Source organism: Procambarus clarkii, chromosome 83 (genome assembly GCF_040958095.1).
Source record: "Procambarus clarkii isolate CNS0578487 chromosome 83, FALCON_Pclarkii_2.0, whole genome shotgun sequence".
NCBI classification, from domain to species: Eukaryota; Metazoa; Arthropoda; class Malacostraca; order Decapoda; family Cambaridae; genus Procambarus; species Procambarus clarkii.
The window spans coordinates 10,722,188-10,743,257 of NC_091232.1; the positions used below are offsets into that span (position 1 = coordinate 10,722,188).

The 21,070-nt window shown below is 43.1% G+C and overlaps 1 protein-coding gene and 2 non-coding genes across 3 annotated transcripts; 1 reads left to right on the forward strand and 2 right to left on the reverse strand.

Annotated features, from left to right (window-relative positions):
- Positions 1–313: 313 nt before the first annotated feature.
- On the reverse strand, positions 314–13,896 carry LOC123768856 (uncharacterized). The gene is made up of 4 exons (XM_045759646.2): positions 13,801–13,896; positions 5,264–7,266; positions 4,494–4,642; positions 314–2,908 (listed from the first exon to the last, which is right to left on the reverse strand). The coding sequence occupies exons 2-4, from the start codon at positions 7,262–7,264 to the stop codon at positions 2,713–2,715; spliced, it is 2,346 nt and encodes a 781-aa protein (XP_045615602.2). The 5' UTR covers positions 7,265–7,266; positions 13,801–13,896; the 3' UTR covers positions 314–2,712.
- A 4,588-nt stretch (positions 13,897–18,484) lies between these two features.
- On the forward strand, positions 18,485–18,556 carry TRNAH-GUG (transfer RNA histidin (anticodon GUG)). Its single transcript has one exon. It is a non-coding gene; the product is annotated as a tRNA-His (tRNA).
- Positions 18,557–19,087: 531 nt separating this feature from the next.
- Positions 19,088–19,159, reverse strand: TRNAP-UGG (transfer RNA proline (anticodon UGG)). The gene has a single exon. It is a non-coding gene; the product is annotated as a tRNA-Pro (tRNA).
- Positions 19,160–21,070: the final 1,911 nt, after the last annotated feature.

Consider the following 21,070-nt stretch of genomic DNA (forward strand, 5'->3'; position numbering starts at 1 on the left):
GGAATGCACCTTGACAAGACCTTAGAAACATGTATTATAAAATAATATTAATTGTATTTAATGTGGGTTACAATTCATATTACTTTCTTTTATGTTATTATCAGCAATATAGGACACCTACGGATATCTGCAAAGAAAAATATATTGCACTGAAATATATCACTTATATGTATATATATCTGACCAGAATATCGGGTTTAAGGATCAAAAGGCTGAACTATACTATGAAATTTATAGATATTTACAATATGGCACGTGCAACAATAAATAATAATATAATACAGTAAAATATAATGTGGTATAATATATTTTTATATATCATAATAGTGTAGAAATATATTGTAAGCAACTCTATATACACTGCTTAAACAAAAATAGATTATTACATTTAAATAAAAAATAATACATATACACAAACTAACAAACACCATTTGAGATCTTTGTTAGATTACAAATATAGTTGTAAAAATAATTTTAACAAATATACCTTAATTTGCAGGCGATGAGTCACAATAACGTGGCTGAAGTATGTTGACCAGACCACACACTAGAAAGTAAAGGGACGACGACGTTTCGGTCCGTCCTGGACCATTCTAATCGACTTGAGAATGGTCCAGAACGAACCGGAACGTCATCGTCCCTTCACTTTCTAGTGTGTGTGGTCTGGTCACCATACCTTAATTTTATAGGCGTATACACATTACACAACAATTCAACCCCAACACTTCTTTAAACCTTTTTGTTGATTATTATTGTCACCATCTTAAAGATTCAATTTGGACATACTGACCCGTTATTTTGCATATGGTTAAAGTTTTCTATATTCGAACTTAGCGTTAAAAACGTTCTTGGATTCTTTACCACTTTCTTAAACTTAACATCAAAAAGTCGTGTGTGGTTAGAAAGTCTTTCTCAGCCACACTTACAGTTCGTTGAGCTGGGGATAGCGGTGAGGCCTCATTGTGTGTCTTTGTTGTGAGTGCCTCCTTGTGTTGAGTGTCTCAACGTTGTGTGAAATGACCATGACAAAGTAGTGTATAACGGGCCGAGGGATGGACTCGGTAGGCGAGTCCAAACACCCGATGAAGTAATTATGACAAGTGGCCACTGAACTCGGACCTTTACATAGCCCCGTTTGTGTAACACAATATTCATAAATGCCTAGATATCCTTCAGTATGCCAATATGAGAGCAACAGACGCATGGCAGACGACGTTGAAGGAACCACATTAACAAGAGAAGGTGATTGACTGTTAGTGGGACGATGCAGTTATGACAGTAAGGTGCAGCAGATCTCTGTTGCATTAAGTGCCATTGACTTGGTTTTGGTGTTGAGCTTAAGGCTATCAACTTCTGGATGGTTAAGACCATCACAAAAGCTTACTGACCAACTTAGCAAGTATACTTTAGTCTGAACATAGTTCAGGACTAAAATAAACTCCCTTTGTATATACAACGAAAAACGGGGTCCATCTCTCGGTGTAAATACATATATGCCGATGAGTTTAAGGTTTATGCATATATATAATACATACATGCCTTGGTGATGAGCTAAATGAGTGAGGCTGGTACGTAACCGAGCTGGAGACATTTCCCACATTCTGTTTCGGTGACAGGATTAAGGTCATGGGTTGTTTCTCTCATTTGACAGTACGTAACCTGATATTCGCAACAGATAACTACACGAGAGTTGACCTGAATCTATACCTTGTGTAGTTCTTCGACCATCTCTTGTCAATGGGTGTGTATCGTCAGCCTGGGAACGCCGTTACCGTGCCAGCTATATTGTTTCTCAGTCAATCAATTAATTGACCTGGAAAGAGTTGTGGTATTCGCACTGCCTCAGCTCCATGGATGACTCTGGGCTTAAGTAGTCTTATATGAATAGCCCTCACCTGTACCTTTGATTTTTAAGAGGTTTCTGATTGGTTATAGTTTAATGCCACATAACTTATATTCATATCTTAAAAGTATGATATTAGCTCTGATTTTTAACAGAGGTTGATGTCCATTCTGAACTATATTCGAATGCCTTTGGTTCGTAGTATTTACAATACAGTATATTTAAAGCTTTATGTGTCGCGAACATATTCAGTCATCATTTAGCCTTGTAAAAGAACTAAGGCCCAATATGTATTATATTGGTAGGTACACACTTGATATATTTCACAGATAAGTTAATTTGTAAAAGCTGTCAACTCCTAAAACTCTAGACAGTGTAGAGATATTCTCTACACTGTCTAGAGTTATGTCTAGAGAACTCTAGACAGGTTCTAGATATTCATTTAGAATGAAAATTTTACGAAGTATTGAGAACATCTGACAGCTTCATGAATGGCCCATGAAGGTGGCAGGCTAACTAAACCCTTCGGCAAAAATTAATAGACATGCGTTTTCCTCATGTCTTATTAATCACCGTTTTTTTCCTAGATTTGCTGTCACTTGAAGGCGAAACAGGTGCATTTGAACACCCTTAAATATTACGCTCTATTGCCACTTAGGATTTTCCATGCTAAAAAACTATACTTTTTTTCTTAAAGCTGCGAATGTTCTGTAATCGTTGCACACTATATAATTCTACATTATATGCAGAGTAGCCATGAAATTTTCTATAATTTTGAAATTTCTTGACAAAACTTTTCCCCCAGAGACGAACGTTTCTGTTCGTATCCAAATGCTTCATCTTCTTGTCCTGAGGAGAGCAGGACGAGTCTAACTGTAGACCACATCAGAGTACTCGTCTTGCACGATGCCCAGGAGCCTCTGTAGCGAGGCTCGGACAGGCACGGGGGGCATGGCACAGGCCGGGTAGTGGTCGCTGCAGGTGGTGTCCCCGGTCCCTTGCTGGGCGGCCTGCAGGTACGTGTTGAAGTCCCCATCACCCTCCGGGTTCGACGCCAAGCTAGATCTGTAAGACATATAAGAGCATAAGAACAAAGGCAACTGTAGAAGGCCTATTGGCCCATACGAGGCAGCTCCTATCTATAACCGCCCAATCCCAGGTGGTTATATAAATATGTCTATTTATTTCCATTGATGGCTCATTTTTATAAGTAACATAATTCATTGTATCGGGAGACAGGTAGCCAGTGTACATATAAATGTTAGACTCGTATCGAAGTCCACCAAATGGTCGAACTACTAACCCTTCCCAGGTTGCAACTCCGCAACAAGCTGACTAACTCCCAGGTACCTATTTACTGCACTGCTAAGTGAACAGGGGCGTTTATTTTACTATTATTTTTCTACCACAGACGTGGCCACACATTTACAATGCTAATTAGCATATATACATTTTCTCCTATCCTCCATGGACAGGGTGAGAGATTTGTTAAACATATAGTTCAGGGATTTATTGAACAATCAACCACAGAAGGTGATTGTAGTGGTTTTAAAATGCTAGGCTAAGCTACATACGTAAATACATAGATACACAGATTTACGTATGCCCTACACAGGGCGTTGAATGGTAGGAAACCCGCCCAGCCATTTCTGTCTCGCCTGGGATTCGAATCCGGAATTCCCGATTGTGAGACGAGAACGAGCCCGATTGTAAGGTATCTTAAGGGTTTTCTCGTAGACTCCGAGATATGTAAGGTCAATAGATTTTTAAAACTAACGTTACGTTATTTGAAAAATGCAAATACAATCATCTACCGATTCTGTATATTGTATATGGTTGTATTTAATGCATTTGTTTTCTCTTAAAGGCATTTTATCAAAATATATTTGTATTGCATAAAGTAGAACAAATGTTCATGCGAGGAACACACACATGCTCAGAGCGAGGAGAACACACACACACACACACATGCTCAGAGTGAGGAGAAGAACACATACACACACACATACACACATGCTCAGAGCGAGGAGAACACACACACACATACACATGCTCAGAGTGAGGAGAAGAACACACACACACACACATGCTCAGAGCAAGGAGAAGAACACACACACACACACATGCTCAGAGTGAGGAGAAGAACATATATATGCTCAGAGAGAGAGGAGGAGAACACACACACACATGCTCATAGTGAGGAGAGGAACACACACACACACACATGCTCATAGTAAGGAAAGGAACACACACACACACACATGCTCATAACGAGGAAAGGAACACACACACACACATGCTCATAGTGAGGAGAAGAACACACACACACACACATGCTCAGAGTGAGGAAAGGAACACACACACACACACATGCTCATAGTGAGGAGAAGAACACACACACACACACATGCTCAGAGTGAGGAAAGGAACACACACACACACACACATGCTCATAGTGAGGAGAAGAACTCACACACACACATGCTCAGAGAAAGGAGAAGAACACACACTCACACACACATGCTCAGAGTGAGGAGAGGAACACACACACACACACATGCTCATAGTGAGGAGAAGAACACACACTCGCACACACATGCTCAGAGTGAGGAGAAGAACACACACACACACACATGCTCAGTCAACCTACCTGACCAGAGTACCATAAGCCTGTGTGACCTGCCAGAGGTCGGGAAGCTCTTGATGAACCTGACACACCAACCTGCTCTTACAGGCTGGTGACCAGAGGTTCTGGTCCTGCGCGTAGGTCGCCTCCAGGCTCCGGAACACCTCGTACACCTGCACTCAGCACACAGTCACAGTGAATGAAAAACACTAAATATAAAGAAGCGTAATGAAAATTTGAAATAGGAATATTTGATTGTTATGGGAGGTGATTTATTAATGCATCAGACTAGTGACTAGAGGGAATTGCAACTTAGATGTATATACATTTATTGGGAGGGACGAGAGTGAGGCTTAGGTGCTGAAGTTTTTTTTACTGTAATTGTGTCTGCCTGGGTTTGTGTCAGCATCACCGCTGAACTCAGCATTGCTGTAAATGACGTCTGTAAATTTTGTTACGGTGCTTGCGAGGCGAGAACGCTGTTATCGCGCTACAGTGCATATGTCAGTTGTTTTCTGAATTGCATATAATGATTAAATGTACAACAAATTCTGGTAAAGAAGAGCAAAAATAGCACCCGTGCTTAGATTAGCTATATGATATCTTAACACCAAAGTGACTGTCTGACCTTGAAACGAAATAGGGAAACATAACAACTTCAAGAATCATAATAATGGTAAAATATTAAATCATAATAAATAATAATAATAAAATTAAAATATGAATAATAATATTATTATTATTATTATCATTATTATTATTATTATTAATGACACGGCAAATTCCTTACGTACGTCCTCAATGGTCTTCTCCTGGTCAACGAGGATAATATCTGCCGGAGCCGCATCTAAGAGCACTTTGACCATCTTGGCTGTGACTACCGGCGTCGGGTACCACACGTAGTTGAAGTAGAAGACCGCGAGTGCCAGGGCGACCACCAGCAGCCCTCCCGGCAGCACCACCGTCGACGACAGAGGATCAAGACTCGCCAGCCTGTCTACGATCGACGGGTCGAGGAACGCGGGCCGAGGATGCTGTTCCTCCATGTCGTGAGCAGGATAGCGAGAGACCTGAGGTTCAGGGTGTGCATGACTGCTGAAAGCTTGTTCAGGGTGTGCATGACTGCTGAAAGCTTGTTCAGGGTGTGCATGACTGCTGAAAGCTTGTTCAGGGTGTGCATGGCTGCTGAAAGCTTGTTCAGGGTGTGCATGGCTGCTGAAAGCTTGTTCAGGGTGTGCATGACTGCTGAAAGCTTGTTCAGGGTGTGCATGGCTGCTGAAAGCTTGTTCAGGGTGTGCATGACTGCTGAAAGCTTGTTCAAATTCTGGTCTGCTGGCTTGGTTCGTCCTTTGACGTGTCGGCTTTTGTGGACGATTTCGGTAGAGATTTAGATGGGATTTTATTGGGCTGTTCAGCTCATGCAGTGGATGATTTGCATCATTTGAGGGCCATCTTTGATCCGTATAGGGACGTTCTTTGATGATATTTTTGTGTTGTTGGCCCTGATACGAAGGGCTGGGATGACCTGGCCGACGATGGCGTCTCGTGGGACGGTTTTGGTTCGGGCGTCGTTGTTCCCATGTCTCGTCAAACTCGCTGTCTGTGGCATACAATTCGGTGGCTTGTGGCCCACTTTGCGTGAGATCTGTCTGTCCACTTTCTACACGGTCGTCTTGGGTGTAACTATTGTGTTTGTGAGGTTCATATCCAGCTCTGTTTGCTGAAAAAGGCTGGTTATTGCTAGGAATTTGCTCGGTGAACGGTGAATTGCCATTTTGGTAATTATGGTTGGTACTTTGGGAATATTGATTGATAGTGAAGTTCCTATTATCTGCAGTAGGGAGAACATGATCGTTAGGGTAGTTTGGGTTGTTCTGCACAGAGAACTGATTGTTCGAGTAGCTGTGCTCGCGGTGAGGTTCGTTAGGGATGTTATTTTGCCCCGGCGTCTGGGTCTCCTGGTAGGCCGTGTACACGTCGGGAATTATATGATAGAACTTGTGTACAACGTGTTCATCATTACTCGTAGTGTCAGATTTTTCCGCTAGGGTATCTGTCTGTATTTTGTGTTTGTCTTGCTTCCCTCTCAGGGGCCACTCGGGGAGTTTGGGCAAAGCAGGTAACTTAGACAAATGAGAGTCTATGGCAGCAGAGAGACTCTGATGCCATGGTAACGAGACTTCGGGCTTCTCGGTTTGACCGATTTTCTGGGGTGGTTTAGAATATTCAGCGTGGTAACTACTGTAGGAATCCCTCAGCACGTTACTTTCTTCGTTGGAATATCGATGAACTTGGTGTGTGGAAGAGCCCCCCGCAGGCTGTCTGTTATTGTCACTCTCATTCCTGGCGCGGTAGAGCCTCTCCGGGTGGAAGAGAGGAGGAGGGTCAGTTACGCCAGGGTGGCGGCCATATTGAGGCGTGGGAGTAGTCGGGTAGCTTGGCACTTGACTGGTTGTTAGTTGTGTCCGCTGACTGGAGTAGCTCACTAGATCGTTAGGTATTTGAATGGGCATAATCTGCCAGGTAGTTGGGTCATTACCTGGATCGTCTTTCGCCTCGCCATAAAAATATGGATAACTGGGAGCTTCTGTGTGGTGTGGGGTGGTGACCCTCGGCGTGGAGGGTCGAGACGAAGCCCGCCAAAACGCGTAAGGAAACTCGGTCTGCACTACGAGGTGGTCGGAGCCGGGTACTCTGGTGGGGTGGCTTCTCTTGCCTTCCAGAGCTGTCATCACAGACGCCATCAACAGCATCGTCCACGCTAGAGGCCACATTTGCTCTCCCTGCTGCGCCATAACTGCAAGGAAAGGGATATTAAGACCGCTTAATGAGATGCTTCCTGTGAAGAAATATATATATATATATATATATATATATATATATATATATATATATATATATTCAAAACAAACATGGATCACTTGCTTCAGTTACGTGTATAGTGATACTGTAAGTCTGCAGATGAGGAGTCACAATAACGTGGCTGAAAAATGATCTTTATTACACCTTACCTTCAGTTCCTGTTGCCTTGCTTGTTCTTCCTCTAAGATTTCCTTCTCCTCACCTCTCTCTCGCCTATTTATTGCCATTGCCTCCTTCCTCTCAAAAAGTTCCTTCCTCCTGCCCCCAAGTTACTGCCCCGCTCCTGTGCCAGGTAAGTCCACTACGGGCTCACCATCTTCTTGAGTTGATTTCGGGGCTTTAGTGTCCCAGCGGCCCGGTCCTCGACCAGGCCTCCACCCCCAGGAAGCAGCACGTGACAGCTAACTAACTCCCAGGTACCTATTTACTGCTAGGTAACAGGGGCATAGGGTGAAAGAAACTCTGCCCATCGTTCTTCGCCGGCGCCCGGGATCGAACCCGGGACCACAGGATCACGTGCCCAGCGGGCTGTCCGCTCAGCCGGCCGGCTCCCTTGCCCGTGCTACTTGGAACTTTTGTTCCCAGTAGCTGAATCTTAAACAACAACAACAACAACTTCCTCTCATCTTACGGGCTATTCATGCCCGTGCTACGTCTTGGGTGGCTTTATCTTTATCTATCTTCCTCTCATCACAATCAACTTGATAATGGTCCAGGACGGGTCGAAACGTCGTCGTCTCTTCACTTTCTAGTGAGTGGTCTGGTCAACATACTCTAAGTCTGCCATGGCATCAGGATCTACCTCATAGGCTCAGTTTCATTCTGCTCATTGGTTTTTAGGTCACGACGCCAGCGTGGCTCTTCTGCCATGTTTCGCACACACACACTGTCACTAGGTTTTTTTCGCTAGGCACGTTTCTCTCCCGAGGCACCGGCAACACCATCACTATTTCCTCCCTCACCATCACTGTCAACACCATCACCATGAGGTGGGTGATGAGTCATTGTAACAGTAGTGAAGGTGGCCTGAGTAGAGACTAATAGGGTGCCGCATGCTAGTCGCATGTTTCTGTAAATGATGATTCTCAAACTATTTAAGTTAACTCGAGAAACGAAATGAGTATATGGACAACAACAAATCATCTGATGTACTCTCTCATGACAACACGACGTATACGGGGTTTAGGTGATCCACCAGCCGTGACGCGGGAGCTGCCGGGTGCTTTGTCGATCCCATGTGCATCTGCTGGAAAATTAAGGCTGTGAGGAGTGTAGGACGGTCGTCCCGTGGAGCCTTCCGGAGCCCTCTTCACTCCCAGCATAGTCACCGCCGCCAGCCGCCACCGGCAACCAGCCCCCGCCAGCCGTCGCCAGCCGCCACCAGTCTTCGCCAGCCGTCGTCAATCACCATCAACTTTCGCCAGCCGCCACCAGTCTTCGCCAGTCGCTGCAAGGCGTCGCCAGTCGCCACCAGTCGTCGCCAGTCGCCACCAGTCGTCGCCAGCCGCCACCAGTCGTCGCCAGCCGCCAGCACTCGTATCTTCCGCCAGCACTACCAACAACAACTGTTTTGTCTCTATTGTCTTTGCGCAACGACCCCCAACACCAAGCACCATTTCAGTTCTCTCTCTCGTGACGACGGTGTTCTGGTAATGACCCAGGAGCTCGTGTAATTTGCGCTCTCTCCGTCTGGGAAGCGGGATGGTCTGTCAACTGGTCTTTCCCGCCACGCTTGTTGAGTGTGGGACACGGGAAGGCGGCGGTACATAGGGAACCGTAATAACACTGAAGCCTAGTGAACTGCAGTTCACTAGGCTGTATATATATATATATATATATGTGTGTGTGTATATCACGAAAATAAACACGTGATTAAGAATGTGACAATGTCAGACCACGGAGGAAAAATGAAACAGGAAATTTCCTTAAGTACTTTCGTATATTAAATACATCTTCAGAAGGTCACCTTCTTCTGAAGATGTATTTAATATACGAAAGTACTTAAGGAAATTTCCTGTTTCATTTTTCCTCCGTGGTCTGACATTGTCATATATATATATATATATATATATATATATATATATATATATATATATATATATATATATATATATATATATATATATATATATATATATATATATATATAATGTGTGTGTGTGTGTTAAACAATTTCTGACGATTGTCAATATACGTCAGTATTGTTGATTACTAACTCCAAAGAATGTTCAGGTTACAGTAATAATGGCTGTGAAGTCAGGTTCATCGTGAGATCAAATCGCACGAGAGCTCTTGTGGTGTTCAATCCCCCGTAAGGCCAGGTCTGAATTAAGGTCAGTTAACTCTCACAGTTCACCTGCTAGTGGAGTGAGGTGCTTCATAGTGCCCAGTCCATCCTTACACCACATTACTCGTAGAGTTACATAAATCGTGCGGTAGTTTTCTTTGTGAGGTCTCATTCCTCGTGAGGGCCAACTCCCTCGTAGAGTTAAACCCCCCCTGGTGGGTTCAGGGCCCTCGTGGTGGGGTATCACTGGTGGGTTCAGGACCCTCGTGGTGGGGTATCACTGGTGGGTTCAGGGCCCTCGTGGTGGGGTATCACTGGTGGGTTCAGGACCCTCGTGGTCAGGCATCACTGGTGGGTTCAGGGCCCTCGTGGTCAGGCATCACTGGTGGGTTCAGGGCCCTCGTGGTCAGGCATCACTGGTGGGTTCAGGGCCCTCGTGGTCAGGCATCACTGGTGGGTTCAGGGCCCTCGTGGTCAGGCATCACTGGTGGGTTCAGGGCCCTCGTAGTCAGGCATCACTGGTGGGTCACGTCAACTGTGGGGTCAAATAACTCCAGGAGTCTCTCGTAGTCAGTCCCTTGTGTATATAGAGCTGACTAACACATTGAGTCGACACACCGTGACTCGCTATAAAAACATTATACATTAAAGAACTTCGTGTCAAGAGATATACAAACGTTCTTAAAACATACAGAGGCAAGAAAAGGCATGCTCGGTTGCAAGCTTTTGTGTTTTAGATTTATCTATTCAGAACGAAATGTCCATGTAGCACGGGCTATGGTGAGCCCGTAACCAAAGAGCACACTCACGTGAAAATATACCATGACACAAATGTTCGGTCATGTAGTCCATTGACTGACTACCGCACAGGGTGACGCTGAAGTCAGCCTTGACCCGGGAATGGTCTTCCAGATACTCAAGTTCAAGTATGTTTATTGAGACAAGAAAGAAATACATCACAAAGGGATAGAGTAGCTTAGGCTATTTCTACCCCCTCCCCAGATACTCTTAATTTAAGAGAGAAAGAATCTCTTAGATACTTCTATTAGGAATGATGTCTACAAGACAATACTGGGCGTGATAGAGTCTACCAGACACTTATGATAGTAGCCGCGTCTTTCACATATTTTTGATTTTAGTTTTTTTTTTTTTAACATTGCTGCTACGCGCTGCTGGATTTTAATTTTGTTGGGACTCATTTCTATGTTCAGTTCGGTTTTAAAATTTAACCTATCCTAGTTAATCATTAATTAGAAACAATACAATTTTGCATTTAGAATTTCGGCCTCATAGGAACCAGTTCTCACCTGTTGTACTCACCTGGTTGTATTTGCAGCGGGTTGCGCTACAGCTCTTGTGCCCCGCCTCTCAAACCATAATCTAGCGGTAGAGAGTCCAGAGCCTATGGTTATATCCACATTTAATACCGAGTCCTCCCTCGACCCTGTAGATCTGTGTGGACAGCGCTTCGGAATCGTAGTCCTGAGGTTCCGGGTTCGATCCCCGGTGGAGGAGGAAACAATTGGGCAAAATATCATCCCGATGCCCCAGCTACCTAGCAGCATATAAGTACCTGGGAGGTAGACAGCTGCTACGGGCTGCTTCCCGGGGGTGTGTAACAAAAAGGAGGCCTGGTCAAGGACCGGGCCGCGGGGAAGCTAAGCCCCGAAATCATCTCTCGATAACCTCAAGATAACCTCCTACCCCACTGACCCAGACACAAAGAGCCTAAAAGGACCGGTGGTTGAGCAATCACCGCGGCGTCAGCTGTGGTGTAGCCACAGACACGCGGCGGCACTACCACAAGTCTAACACCTCCCAACACCTGATGGAGTCCGGTGTAAACATTTGACGTCATCAGGTCGATAAACAGGTTGACGTCATCAACATTATTCATATTTCATCCAGTGGCTTAAGCTTAATGGTTGCTACACTACACACAGAAATCACAATAACGTGATGCATCAAATGAACAAATTCACAAGGGCCGTGACGAGGGTTCGAACCTGCGTCCGAGAGGATCCTACGTCCGTTGGTAAATCAGGGTGATTTCCCGGTTGCAATTCTTTTTACCATGTCGGAGCACAGTCGACTAAGGCAGCGTTTGGGATCCTCTCGGACGTAGGTTCGAATCCTCGTCACGGCCCTTGTGGATTTGTTCATTTTAATGGTTGCTTTTCTTTGCAAGACGCCATTGTCCCTTTGCAATATTATTGTCATTTTACATTACGTGCCATTTTATTGTTTTTATATATACAATCAGGTAAGAGGGTTTCGAGCAAGTCTTTAATCTTAACATTCTCCGGCAATATACGAATACGACCCGCCAAATCGTTTAGCAATCAGGTACCAATTTTACTGGTTGGTAAAGTTATGGATTGGCGCCCAGAGAATCATCCCGGCCAGGATACGAACCCAGGACAAAGAGTTCGCCAAACGCCAGGCGAGTGTCTTACCACTACGTCACGGGGACTGGTGGCATTTAATCACCAAAATATATACAAACACAAACCATTGTGCTTTCTTGCATATAAATAAATGAAATAAATAAATTAGACGGCAATTATTAAAAATCTAAATTGTAACGTTAAAATTTCTGATATTACTGAAAGGGAGCCGGTCGGCCGAGCGGACAGCACGCTGGGCTTGTGATCCTTTAGTCCCGGGTTCGATCCCGGGCGCCGGCGAGAAACAATGGGCAGAGTTTCTTTCACCCTATGCCCCTAGCAGTAAAATAGGTAACTGGGTGTTAGTCAGCTGTCACGGGCTGCTTCCTGGGGGTGGAGGCCTGATCGAGGACCGGGCCGCGGGGACACTAAAGCCCCGAAATCATCTCAAGATAACCTCAAAATAACCCCCAGAATCGTTAAGCTGATGGGCCAGAGAAACCTGCTTAACGTCTTTAATGCTTAATATATTATACAAATACCAATTTTTGGTTAGTAAATATATCTAAGGCCAGAAAACGATACTGATAATGAAGATTAGACTCTGTCATGTCTCAGCTGTGAATGGCGTTTGCTTCCATCACTTCATTTCTTAACGCATGTCATTTGCTCGATATCCTAGCACGGAGACAATCATTTATAATGTCTTTATTGCTCGTGTTGGTACTTGGTTTTCGTGTGTTCTCTTGTTTATGTTCAATCTATACTAAACAGTCTGGGCTTATGTGCTCCAGGAAGCCTGGTCGAGGACCGAGCCTCGGGGACGCTATGCCCCCGAAATCATTGCAGGGTAGCCTGTCTATGTTTATGTTGTGTATGTGGTAATCATGTCTCCTCTGTTTCTGCTTTCTTCCTGTGGCGTGAGGTTGAACTCTTTCCTCGTAGGTCGTACCTCTCAGTTCCTGGACTAGTCTGGTGGAATTACATGTGGAATTTTTTCCAGCTTCGTTCTGTGTTTAACGAGGTATGGACGCCACGCTGGTGAAAATTGTATACTCATCTAAACGTTGTGCTTGCGGGGGTTGAGCTTCGGCTCTCTGGTCCCGCCTCTCAACTGTCAATCAACTGGTGTACAGATTCCTGAGCCTACTGGGCTCTATCATATTTACGTTTGAAACTGTGTATGGGGTCAGCCTCCTCCACATCACTGCCACGTGCATTCCATTTACAAATTACTCTGACACTGAAAAGGTTCTTTCTAATGGCTCTGAGGCTCATTTAGGTACTCATTTGCCACCACCTGTATCCCCTTTTTCGTGTACCACCCGTGTTATTTTTAAAAATACAACTTTTTGCATGTTGATCTGTCTTTTATCAATAGCAATATCATAATAGATTTTATTAAATAATTTAGTAGTTACATAGCCAGACACTTGGACTGGTCGGTATAGCGACGACCTCGCTTCTTGCAAGTCGGCGTTCGATCCCCGACAGTCCAAGTGGTTCGACACAGTTCCTTTCCACCGTCATATCCTAGACCCTTGTCCTACCATCCCTTATACTGCTATATAATCACACTGGCTTAGCATCTTCTCCTGATAATCACCTTACCATATATCTCCTAAGTGTGTTAGATACTATTGAGGTGGCCCTAATAACCCTCCAGAGGTTGATATACCTTGAGGTGTTTTCGGGGCTTAGCGTCCCCGCGGCCCGGTCGTCGACCAGGCCTCCTCATTGCTGGACTGGTCAACAGGCCATGAGCTTAACAACAATCAATCATCGTATAATTTACCTGAAAATATTTGCAGGTGAAAGTTTAATGAGATGCAAGCAGGCCTTATCCACCGGACGGCAGCCCGCTATAACACAACCTCTTGGCACAGAGTTCCACCTTAACACTGGCAGGAATCCATCACGGTACGAGAGTAACTGACAAGGTGCTTCTTGCGCTGCCAGCCGTACAACCTACCAACTTACACACTAAGCAAAAACATCCGAAACTTCTTATTAAAATTATATAATATCTATGTATCTCATCTCGAGACGATGGAATTAACTTGAAAAGCAATCATTGCGGTTAGGAAGATATTAACCAAAAAAGATATATATTGTTTCAATACTCCATTTAACTGTTGAAGATTCAAGACTCTCTCTTGCAGCTATGTGAAACGTGACCTAGTCAACACTAATGGATACAAGCACAAGGCCCTAGTGTTGGAGTGCCTGGTAAGCACTCACAGCCTGGTAGTCACGCAAATATCTGGCCATATGTGCCTGTGGTTGTCACAGCTTGAACCTAACAGTGATGGTTGGCTTGCAATTGATTAACTATCCACTCATGATATATAAATATGATGTAGTTGTTAAGAGAGTAATGTTCCTCCCCTCCCCTGGAATAGCTCGAGAACAGTCGTTTATACACAGTAAAGGAAATATCTGCATTCGAATGTAAATATTTTGTTTCCATTTTGCATGAACTAAACTAAAACATTTTGTCCATTCCTTCGTAACACACCGTTAGTGTTGCAGACCACCTGTTGCGGGGACCCTGAGGTCCGCCGTTGGAGTCCTGTTAGTTGCTCATCACGACTGTTTCTCTGTCGTTACTCGCATTCCAGATGGTCGGATTCACAAACCACTTACGAATCCACTTACGGGATATTTACTTCTCATCCTTCAACTTAGCTTCTTGGTCGGGATTTAGTAAACAGTTCATGAGCGCCATGACCCCAGCAAGGTCATCCATAACGATAATAGCCTCGTACTGAGGACGGCCTCGTAGTGCCTCGGACCTCGTAGACTGTTTAGTAAATACAAGCCGCCATGATCGAGATAGGATCTCATAGGTCCTCACGTCTATGGGTTTATACGTAGATATAAATCAACAGCGACATCTTGGAGTATCACGTAAGATGGCCGAGTCAGTTTTTGTATTTCAGGACTACAGCTTCCTTCTCCTTCCCTCCTTCCTTGGAGGAGGAGTGGGTTATCCTTGGCGGAGGAGGAGTGTGTTTTTTTTTAGGTATTTTGTTGTTTTGATCAGGCGTCGTAGGCATATATCTACAGACCTAGGTCCCTCGCAGGGCGGTAACATCTTGAGAACCTCCTTCAGAACGTTCATGTGGTGGAGGAACCTAGTTTCACTCCTTCCTTTGATGTTCCTTGTGTGTTGCTTCCGTTGACGCAGAGGGCACGAGGAGGTAGTAACGAGAAATGCTCACGAATCTGACTAAGCTGTGTAGGGAAGAAGGGGACGAACATGTTGTACAAAACTATGCACTTTATGCTTCATATATTTATGGGTGATTATTTCCCTTTTGTGTCAGCTTATAGTATGTAACAGCACAACAAAATTAACATTGCAATTAACATTGCATGCATGTTTGTTGCATCATTCTCTCCACCTGTGTCTACTCTCCTCACTCACCATTCTTTCATAGTTACCATTCACTCATATAATGCAAAAAATTACTCATAGCCAATTACACAGTTCGCGATCCCCTAAAGCGTCATACGAGATCATCCATAACGAAGATATACCTCGAGGGGTGACAACAACAACCTCGTTAAGCGCTTCAGAGCTCGTTAACTGTGTGAGGCACAGCTGTAAGTGGTCACGTGTCGTGTGCCCTGTGACCTCTGGCCCTCTAGGCCCCCATGGTGGACAGAGGAATTGTTGAATGGCAAGAATTGACTTGAGAACGGTCCAGGACGGACCGAAATGTCGTCGTCCCTTCACTGTCTATTGTGTGGTTTGGTCAACATATTTCAGCCACGTTATTGTGACTCCTCGTCTGCAGAGGACTTGCTGCTCCACATTGCTGAAGAAAGTCAGCCGCGCCTGCCGGAAATGTCTTCACCCTTCACACTTTCATGGTGATTAGCCGAGGGAATTATATACTCGTTGTACAGGTGACGGAAGTGAGAGACGGCTGCATATATCATGACCACGGTATGGAAAGTACCTCAGTTGGTGTCTTGCTAGTGAGAGAGAGAGAAAGAAACAGAGAGAGAAAGAGAGAGAGAGAGAGAGAGAGAGAGAGAGAGAGAGAGAGAGAGAGAGAGAGAGAGAGAGAGAGAGAGAGAGAGAGAGAGAGAGAGAGAGAGAGAGAGAGAGAGAGAGAACAAGGAAGAACTCTCTGTTTTCGACACGTCGACACGTCCTCGTTAATGGAAAGAACAATATACCAGAACGGATAAAACAACGGTGAATGAAGTCGTTAGTCGTCTGTCTGTAATTATCTTACAATCGTAGATGCCCCTTTATAGAAACATTATATTTTGTTAATTAACATCACCTGTTTAAACAAATCTATTTAAACTAACTGATGACACTCTGATAAAACATTTGCAACTCAAGAGTTCATTGATACACGGAATATGATGACCTTCAACATTAATCATTATCAAGAAACGAAAATTTGTCCAAAAACAGTTCAATTAGTAGTAGTAGTAGTAGGCTTCCTACAGTCTCGAGAGGCTATAGAGTTGCGCTCTGGTTGTCGGTCTGGAGTGGCCTCTGCAGGGCCCAAAGCCAGGGTAGGTTGTTGTCTATGTATGTACTTTCTAAGTACATACATAGTTGATTTGCAAACATAATGTTGGATTTATAGGCAGAGCTAGTACAAACAATACCTAAAGCCACTAATACGCATAGCGTCTCGGGCAAGGTGTGGGGGAAAAAAACACTTAGACTAAAACTTAATAGTAATTGGGATTAGGTATAAATTCTGTTGAAAATGAATAAAAAAAAAATGAGGGGGGGGGGGGGTAGAACATGGCAGAAATTAGCAATTGTACAAGTTGGTGAACAAACACCATTGTTTAAGAATAGCAAGACATGGGATGACATTTAGGGGGAAAGGTAGGTTACATGGAGTTAATTAGGTAGTACTTAGTTCTACTCTTAAACTGGTTGAGAGAGGTACAGCCTCTGACATGATTGGGGAGATCATTCCACATTCGTGGGTCCCTTGATTTGTAGAGCATTTCTAGTTTGGTTAAATTGCACTCTTGGAATATCAAATAGGTATTTGTTTCTGGTGTGGTGCCCATGGGTTCTGTTACAACCTTCTAGGAAGCTTCTAAGGACAGGATTGACTATGCAGTTCAGATTTTTAAATATATAGAGTATACATGAGAGGATGTGCAGTGACTTAATATCTAACATATTCAAAGATTTGAGTAAGGGTACCGAGTGCTGTCTGGGGCCAGAGTTAGATATTGTTCTAATATCAGTTTTGTGGTGAATAATTAGAGGACGTAAATGATTTTGGGTAGTAGAACCCCAAGCACAAATACCATAACTGAGATAAAGATACATGAGAGAGTAATAGAGCGTCATCAGGGCAGGACGAGGTACCTAATATCTGATCTTAGAAAGAATGCCAACAGTTTTAGTTTTAAAAACTTTTTCGATATATTTAGAATGTGTCTCTGGAAATTTAGCTTGTTATCGATGAGAACAGAAAGGAATTTGCCATCTACTTTGTTACTAATTTGGATTTTGTTTATTCTTAGATTAAATGATTAAAACTGACATATGTGCGAGAGCTAGTGTCACAATTGATATATCTGTCCTGCACACCGCCCCCCATCCTATGGGCAGCGGTGGATAGGTAACAATCACTCAGTTACTTCCAGCAGTTAGCAAACCTCTCAAAGTGTGAGAGGCCAAATATTCCTGTTTCAAATACTGTGCATTTTTAGTTGTATATTGTAGTGTGTGTGATAAAGTTAAGCTTGTTATCATAACGTAGCCTAATCTACCCTAGCCTTTGTCTATCATATATATCTTAATTCGTTTAGCGAGTTCAGAAAAGCTTGGCTTACAGGATAGTGCGACATGAGCTGGTACTGTAAATCGTATGGTTGGGTTTGGCATATAAATATTCCTAATTCCATTCTCTTTGACTCTAAACGCTATATAGAAAATGAAGATATGATTTTAAGGTAGTCCTTCTTATTCTTCGTCATATGAGTAAGTCATATGTAAATGTTATTTTAATCATAAACACCAACAGATATTCATAAGTATATCTCTCGTAAAATAAAAAGATTCTTTGTCATTAACAGAACAGACATTTTACGCAAGACTTTATGCATAATAAATGTATGGTAGATTTAATTCACTTTGTCGGGGACACAAAGCCAGTGTACTATAGGCTGTTATGGAGGTCTCCCAAGGTCGAATAAAGGACCTTTTCCAGGATGTAACCTCGCAATAGTTACCTAATTCCCAGGTACCACTTTACTGTATGGTGAACAGATGCATTAGGTGAAAGAAAACCTACTCGCCCATTTCTGTCCCGCCCGGAGATTAAACCCGGTATTCTCGATGCTCAATATCAAGCACACAAGACAAAAATATGAGATATTTAAATTGATTTTCTATAAATAATACAAAATTATATCAGCTTTTTGGCTTTGTTTATACAAATAATAGAATTTGTAAGTTAACTGCTACTCACCCGGTGGCCGTGATCGTATAGTGGTTAGTACATTGCGTTGTGGCCGCAATAACCCAGGTTCGAATCCTGGTCACGGCAGGTGTGAGGTTTTCATTGTTTGTTGAGAGAGTTTTATGCCTCATTTTGCGAATATCAGTAGTGAGATGCCTCTCACTAGATCTTCTTATTAAATTTTACGCTCAAGACTGTGGTTAAAGAATTTGCAATGATAAATATCTCCTCAATTGAGTATTTTCTATTTCTATTTTTTCCTTATGCCGAAGACGGGAAAAATACTATCAAGGAATAGGCATAGTAACTAGTTCATCAAGACTGTAACTAGCTTAGCTAAATGAATTATGGGGTTCAGTCCCTGAGCCCATTATGTTTCTCTGTAACCCTTTCCACTATTGCCCACATGATGGGTATGGGGTGCATAATAAATGAACTAAAAACATTATCTTCTGCCGGTCAATTCTTGTATAAGAAAATACAATTGCTTAAACATAAAATGATATTTATATGGGATACTATTCGAATTACATCTGAATTTCGAATATTGGTGATATATTCAGGTTTGTTAATACTTAAGAGACAAAAATATTGTTAATGGAAAAACAAAAAATTAATGGGCCCGTCCGGGATTTGAACCCGGGACCTCCTGCACCCAAAGCAGGAATCATACCCCTAGACCAACGGGCCACATTATATTTAGAACACTCCTAATATATAAATGAATAACTAAACATATGATTGGTCAGTAGAAATTATTATTAAATATATTTTTTTGTCTATATATTCTAGATAAATTGGGTTTATGAGAGTACTTAGCGTTTATGTTTTTACATAGCATTTGGGGATGGTTTATATATTTTAAATTGTAAAATTATATATCACATATGTCCCCTTCTTCCGGCCAGAGGTGGAACTCCCTTACATATTTTATATAATTATAGATTTATATTATATATAATTTGCTTATATATTAATAACTATATCAATATATGTCAAGAGAAGACTCATATCTGTAATGATAAATTTACCTGAGAGCCACAAACACTAGTGCCCTTGACGAGGACAGGAAGCCGGCGGCTTGTCAAAGTTCCCCCCCCCCCCCACACCACATTTGCCCTGATAATAGCAAGTGTTAACTATTATTTTCTTTATTATTTTGTTCCACATCACTGTAAACCTACTCGGTTACAACAGCTAGCTTGAACTACAAATTTGTATTTAAAGATAAATCTATTACAGACTGGGTATAATCCAAATATATACTGGATACCTTTGTATATTGTTACCGCCTTTCAATTATACACGCTCACTATGTTTGTCCTGTTGGAGTGACTGTGTATATGTCTTTCACGTATAATAAATGTGTTGTATAGTTAAACGGAAGCCAAAACAAGTTTAGTTCATTTATTCTCCTGCTGCAAAAAATCCTTGGGGAGCATCGGGAGGGGGTTCTTTGACAAGCCGGCAACTTCCTGTCCCCGTCAAGGCCACTACAGAGATGGTGGCCTGCAGGTAAATTTAGGAAAATTAAGCACACCCCATACCCATCATGTGGGCATCAAAACGAATTAAGTGACTGCATAGTTTGCACGAAGCGAAACAGATGACGACTGTCTATAGAACAGCAGCAGCTCTCTGATGGTCAGATGTTGCACCTCTTGTTAAACCTGATTTAACAAGAGGTTGTTAAAAGTCTTGTTAAACCTGATTTAACAAGAGGTTGTTAAAAGTCTTGTTAAACCTATTGGTTGTTAAACGATTTGGCGGGTCGTGTTCCGGGGGAAATTAGGATTAAGGACCTGCCCGAAACGCTATGGGTGCTAATGGCTGTACAAGAATACAAGAATGTAAGAACTCTTGTAAAATTAAATTTGTCAGAGATTCCCCAATGGTTGCCAAAACTTTTACAGAAATTTACCTATCAGATGTCTAGGTTTCTGGTCTACCGCAGGAATATTATCTCCACTCTGAATACCACAAGGTCTGTGCGTATATGAATTAATGAGATTAGCTAATTTTGCTTCATTAAGAATAATTTTACGGTTAATCGGATCTACTTTACTAAAATATTTGTTGCCGTTTACTGTTTCTATAGAATCTCTAATTGCCTATTCTAGTAGTTGTCTTTCTGGAAGTGGATAATTACTCGACCTCCTGCAGGGATTAAAGACCTGGAATTCAATTCTCCTTTCAAATTATATTTATAAAATAAATAATTTGCACATAATGTTCAGTTGGTGCTCCTGTACACTAGCGGACAGGTGAGGCCCCAGTGCCCATCATCTGGGTAGGAGGTCCCAGTGCCCATCATCTGGGTAGGAGGTCCCAGTGCCCATCATCTGGGTAGGAGGTCCCAGTGCCCAGCATCTGGGTATAGGAGGCCCCAGTGCCCATCATCTGGGTAGGAGGTCCCAGTGCCCATCATCTGGGTACGAGGTCCCAGTGGTCATCATCTAGGTAGGGACCTCCCCTCCAGTGCCCATTATCTAGGTAGGGGCCCCTCATGCCCATCATCTGGGTAGGTGAGCCCCAGGGCATTGCTTTGTCCCAGGCCTACAATGTTGTTAAGACGGTCCTGAGTATATCATTCAGTGGCCA

Bases quoted from the DNA above. Each gene is read 5' to 3' on its own strand.
- LOC123768856 (XM_045759646.2), bottom strand. From the start codon at position 7,264: ATGGCGCAGCAGGGAGAGCAAATGTGGCCTCTAGCGTGGACGATGCTG. The intron at 4,643-5,263 runs GTACGTAAGGAA...TGCTGAGTGCAG, and splicing joins AGGAGAAGACCATTGAGGAC to GTGTACGAGGTGTTCCGGAG. The intron at 2,909-4,493 runs GTAGGTTGACTG...TATGTCTTACAG, and splicing joins GCTTATGGTACTCTGGTCAG to ATCTAGCTTGGCGTCGAACC.